This window comes from Oncorhynchus gorbuscha, linkage group LG09 (genome assembly GCF_021184085.1).
Source record: "Oncorhynchus gorbuscha isolate QuinsamMale2020 ecotype Even-year linkage group LG09, OgorEven_v1.0, whole genome shotgun sequence".
NCBI classification, from domain to species: domain Eukaryota; kingdom Metazoa; phylum Chordata; class Actinopteri; order Salmoniformes; family Salmonidae; genus Oncorhynchus; species Oncorhynchus gorbuscha.
In genome coordinates this window covers 58,094,252-58,100,251 of record NC_060181.1, presented here as the reverse complement: position 1 = coordinate 58,100,251, position 6,000 = coordinate 58,094,252, and the positions used below count along the sequence as shown (strand labels likewise).

Below are 6,000 nucleotides of genomic sequence, written 5' to 3'. Positions count from 1 at the left end.
GTCGCCAGTCAGAGACCAAACTTCTAGCAGCTTCCCAAATAGGAACTTACTCCCTACTTTTGACCCGGGCCCATAAGGGAGCCATTTGGGATGCATCCATTGCCTTCAAAAAGGGGGGCACTGGCAGGGTGGCTAGAGAGTGAGAATAACCTGTACTACAGCTGGGTTGCAGAGTGATTATACTTACTGGGCAACCATAACATAATACCCATCTACGCCTTGCATTATGGGTGGGTGGATCAACGGACACCGCATTGAATCTGTAAGTGCACAGCCTTCTAATTCTGTGTATTTTGTTTGTACATTTTCTTTACCACACTAACTACAGTCAGAGATTACCAGGCCATGCTTCATTTGCAGTAGCTTTAAAACATCCAGAAGGGGGTGGTAGCATCAAGCTCAAAATGTCCATTACCTCAGACAGCCACTTGTGTTCCTCAGGACCAGAGACGAGTGGAACTTGAGCTTGTGGTCATTGTCAAACGTCGAGCTGCTCCATCCAGAGTGAGGTATGATCACAGTGTTTGTCAGAGTAGTTAAGGCATCCCGAATGATTGTCATCTTGACGGAATCGCAGGAGGACAGGTTCCACAGCACCCCTGCAGAGAAGCAGGAGGGACAGGAAAGGGGGGGGGGGCACGTTAGAGAGAGAGAGAGACACCGGCCCACAAACCCCTGGTTGTGTCAGCTGTCGTGTGCAGTTAGGCTAGCCCTCCAGAGCTGCCAAGATCCAGGGTCTTTTTATAGCTCAGTACCACACAGGGAGAAGAGAGGATCAGAGGAAATAGCCCTCATATAACAAATGAAAGCCATCCGCCAGCAGAACAGGGACGTCAGGCATCAAATAGGATCTTAAAAAGCTTTAGATATCCTCAAGGCAAGTGAGGAAGAAATGTCTCTCTTGAAATGAACACAAGACACCACAAGATACTGGCTCAAAGCATCATCTGGATAATGTAACATGTCTCCCGATATTCTGTAATGATTGTATTAGTTTTAAATGTACTTAGGGTAACCAGTAATAGTCCTAGTAAAATTTGCGATGGAGGCGCCCTGCATCTGCTCCAGATTAACCCGCGTGGAGCACGTTCTTTTAACTCAGATGGCTGTTCCCGGAAGGAGAAAACACAGGCCGATTTCTACAGGGCTGCAGCTCAGCTCCTGTCTAACCACAGAGAGAGAGAGAGAGAGAGAGAGAGAGAGAGAGAGAGAGAGAGACTCACAGAATGCGTCCCAAAATAGGACCCTTTTCCCTATTTAAACGCGCTACTTTTGACCAGAGTCCAATGGCACCCTATTCCCCATGTAATGCACTACTTCTGACCAGATCCCTATGGGAACCCTATGGGCCCTGGTCCAAAAGCAGTGCACTATACAGGGAATAGGGTGCCACTTGGGAAGCACCCATAGTTACTACCTACACCCCCACTGACTGGCTGATCTCTTTGGATGTGTGCGGATAGGAAAGCATGGGATGGGAGTGATGCCTGGTGTGTGTGTGTGTTTGATTGTTTGTGTGATCTTCGTCGCTTCCTTGAGCTCTCCTCTATCCACCCCAGTGTTTATGTACCCTGGCCACTGTTTGTTTTCTCTCCAATTAAACCAATGGAGGTCATCACACCCATTACTATAGCCCAAGGGCGATTCCTAAAGAGGATGCCAGCAAGGCATAACAGACAGCCAGGTATCCCTATCCGTGGAGTTCCCCAGTTCAATACAAGGTCCATTCACACTTTAATGAAATAGCGGCAATAACAACCTTACGGCCGTTACTATCATTGGGGTCCATCACAGCTTGGCCCGAGCGACCCATGAAAGCGTCTCTCCGCGGATAACATCTGCACCTGCCAGTGCCGTTTGAGGCTTCATCCCGCAGCTGTAAGCTCACCTAGAACGTGTATTCTCAGGCCCTGTTATTCATTTCAGTCCAACCCCTCTGCGGTGACTTAGTGCCGCTCTCTACTAGCTTAGCCTTTGCCTTGGCTTTCTTCGATGGCAAACTCCTCTTGAGAACTCCCTTGGGATGAGAGCCTCGTAATGTAGTGATAATGCACACACACACACACACACACACACACACACACACACACACACACACACACACACACACACACACACACACACACACACACACACACACACACACACACACACACACACACACACACACACACACACACGGCTAGAATAAAGCACCCAGGCAAACTGAAATGATCCAGGTCTGTCTCCCTAGCCATCACCCCCCCCCCCCCCGCTCCTCCTCATCGCCCCCTAAAGCTCTACTTGAAGAAACAGCCTTTAAACTGGCCCTGTTCTGCAGTCTTTTGAAACTTGGGATAAAATCTGCAGCAGAGTCCAGTGAGGTGTGACTGACAGTTGTCTCTATAAAGCCCAGCGATTCCCATGTGTCACATTTGAGAGTCTGATGGAACCGCCTGTGTGAATTGTGCACGGAGGCTTGAGCTCTCAGCTTGGTCTGGGCTCAGTTCTTTATACTGTATGTATACCAGAGGAGGCTGCTGGGGGGAGGACGACTCCTAATAATAGCAGGAACCGAGTAAATGGAATGGCAACAAATGCATGGAAACCTTATGTTTTGATGGATTTGATACTGTTCAACTCCAGCCATTTACCACGAGCCCAATTAAGGTGCCACCAATTAAGGGCGCCATCCTCCTGTGATGGATATGTTACCCAGGCATGGGAACACTAGCCCAATGTAAACGAACGCCCGAGCTGGAGAGGCAATACGCTGTGACACGGGAGCCAATCACCTGCCTTCGGATCGATCCTCGAAAGACATATCATTTGACTGTGGCCTAGATTTATAAAGTTAGGGAGTGTGTGTGTGTGTGTGTGTGTGTGTGTGTGTGTGTGTGTGTGTGTGTGTGTGTGTGTGTGTGTGTGTGTGTGTGTGTGTGTGTGTGTGTGTGTGTGTGTGTGTGTGTGTGTGTGTGTGTGTGTGTGTAAGAAAGAGTGTATGTGCACTTGTTTGCGTGAAAGAGAGAGCGATAGGGGAGGGGAGTGTGTGTGTCTCATAGCTTGGCTAAAGGGCTCCATTCCGCCCCATAACAAATCCACTGCGCTTGTTATTCAGTTATTGTCTGCAGGGATGAGGTGCTGAAGCCAGGACAGCCATTATAGTACCCTGGGCTTGAGCTGGCGTGGCTTAGACATTCAGCCGCTACCGATTGGCCAGAGTAAGGGTGCGGTGAGCGTGGTCGGGTATTAACAGGCTCTGATTGGGCGGATTAATGTGCGTCGATCAGGCATTCGTTGGCTCCGAGAGCGAGCGATTTAGAGGGGCATGTGTGCTGGCGTGCTGTGGAGCTGGTATGAGCGTGCAGATCCATTGCAATGCCAGACCCAACAGTATCAATAAGCAGATGAAGTGGGGGGAGGGGCTGGATAGCGGTTGCTAAGAGGCCGGGGGCCATATGTTGACCTGGCCCTGCATCCCAAATGCCACCCTATTCTCCCTACAGAGCGTACTACTTTTGAACACAGAGAATAGGGTGCCATTTGGGTCAGTGCCATCTCTGGTCAAAGCCCAGGGTTTGCTCTAACATACACAATCAGATATCAAGACTAGCTCTGACAGGGTTATTCTCCAAGGCCAGTGGGGGACAGAGGAGAGAGGTGGTTAGTACTATGAGTTTAGTTGTCCCCACCCCCCCCAGTCCGTCGGGTGTGGCTGACCACTACAGTATAACTGTGTGCCTGAGGTCTCAGTGTATTTCCACAGCGGCTGCAGGGTGAGCTAGGTGAAAATCTGTACTCTGCCTTACATCCGAGGAAATGGATGCTTTGCAGCAGCCCCAGTGTGCCTTCCTTGATGAGCTCTATTCAATTTCAAAAAAGGAACACTGCCCAGGAGATGAGCACAGCGGGGCGGTTTTCCCCATCAGCACGCTGGAAACACACACACACACACACACACAACACAAGGTTAGGCTTGTAGCTGACTGTCTCCTGAACTCCGACACATAGGTACTTCTATTCGAGGGGAGCCTCGTCAACATAGGAAAGCAGGAGCAGATTCCACACATGCACACTAAATGTAATAGAATGTACTGTCATTCTGTTCCATCCCAGGTTGTGTGTATATCGCTGCTCCCGGTGTAGGCAGTCATTGTAAAATAAGAATTTGTTCTTTAACTGACTTACCTAGTTAAATAAATATTTGCGACAGCAATGATAACAGTGGGGTCACATACGGATAGACTGTGTTCTAGGACAGGCCGTTGTGTGTGTGTGTGTGTGTGTATAGAGAGAGGCTGTGATGACACAGTTCAGGGCCAAGCTGGTCCGTCCGTAGGGGCCAGGTGACACCTGTACTGCCACTGGGGTGACGACAACCAGGGGAGGCCTGTCCCTTTAATCTCAGAGGCCTTTTGAGGACAAGCCAATAACCACAACAGCTGCTATGGGAATCAGGGACCAGGGCTAGATTGCTTCACACGTCCCCACAAAATGACTCCCTGACCTGGGTAGAAAAGAGAAGAGAGGGGGCTCCTCCTGCTACCGTAGTGGCTCACATGGAGCACAGCTGATGATCCCACTGGAATAAAGGACCACTGACATACCGGGTGTAGAATAAACATGTCCTGCCAGTAAAGCTCAGAGGTGGGCAGGCTGAGTGCACTCTGGTACTCTTTTACCATACAGCACATGGCTCTTTTCAAGGGTGGAAATGTGTCAGAGGGGTGTTGGTGAGAAAATGCATCCCAAATGGCACCCATATGGTTCCGGTCCAAAGTAGTGCACTAAATAGGGAATAGGGGACCATTTGGGACGCAACCTACGTCCTGTCAGTCCCCATTGGCTTTGGCCAGCAGGAAGTGCAGCAGAAAGCTCCTCGTGTCAATTGTTCTGATTGGTCGTGAATATCCAGAGGGGACGGTGTGATCACAGACCTTCTTAAAATTGCATGGTATTCTGGGTCCTCAACTGCCTATTAGCCGTTTATTTTTGTCACACACACAGTCGTAAGAAGTACTCACAACACATCAAAGCAATTTAGTCCAAGATTTGTACGACACACATCTGCATTGAACTGGCCTCCCTTGTGAATGAGAATGGATTAGACCGGCAAGAAGTGACCGCAACGCCAGTGATTCTATCCCCCCTTAAACCCTTCTGTTATAGACTGCATGTGGCTCGGATTCGTTAGTTCCTTAATTCAACCCATCAGCAAAGAGTTTTCATAACTAACCCAAGATAGACCACAAGCCTGTCATTTCAAATGGGAGCACATTCATCATAGTGGGCAGAACAAGCAAGGAGGTGGGCAGAGCCAATCACGAGCTAGCGAGATCCTATTGGCGTGTTCTAGCATGTATTTGCGTATTTCCATTAGGGACCGCCTACTCTGGGTGCAATGACTCAATTCGTCCTTCAAGTCCCTAGACAAGACAATATTTAGAAACTTTGGCATAGGGTAAAGTCTACAAAATAACTTTGTCCAAACATTGTCCACTCTCTCAAAACTGTATTGAGATCAGACGTTTCATCGATGAGAACATTTGCAGAACGTCGGCCAAAATCTCTCTCGCTACCATCTTCTCCCACTGCGCTTCCTCTCATCACCATTTGGTAGTGAGTGGAAATGCCAAACGGATGCTTCAGATTTATACAGTCGTGAAGCATGTTTTCAGGGCCGAGGAGACCCTAAGAACAATTGGCTCTTCTTTCTCCTTTGGAGTTCACCGTGCTCTGAGAAAAATCAAAACAAACACCAACTTGATTGACACGAGACTCGAGCCACATCTCCACTTCACTTCCACAACGTATCACTACAGAACGGAGCAATTGGATTCTGCACTGTGGTAGAGGTAGAGCTAGTCAGAGTAGAGCATGGAGCTGAGCTGTACACAAACAGCTGATTCAGCCACCTTGGCAAATAGCACCCTATTCCCCGTGGGTCCCGGTCAAAAGTAGTGCTGCATATAGGGAATAGGGTGCCATTTGGGATCATGTGTATTCTGGTCTGGCCTGGTC

The 6,000-nt window shown here is 49.0% G+C and overlaps 1 protein-coding gene across 9 annotated transcripts in view; it reads right to left on the bottom strand.

The window, feature by feature from the left end:
* LOC124043822 (plakophilin-4-like) overlaps window positions 1-6,000 on the bottom strand; it is a 134,976-nt gene that overhangs the window by 36,075 nt on the left and 92,901 nt on the right. For all 9 annotated transcript variants that reach the window (XM_046362820.1, XM_046362821.1, XM_046362824.1 and 6 more), the window contains one exon: window positions 416-599. In XM_046362820.1, coding sequence (XP_046218776.1) covers window positions 416-599 — 184 coding nt within the window. The remainder of the gene's footprint in view (window positions 1-415; window positions 600-6,000) is intronic.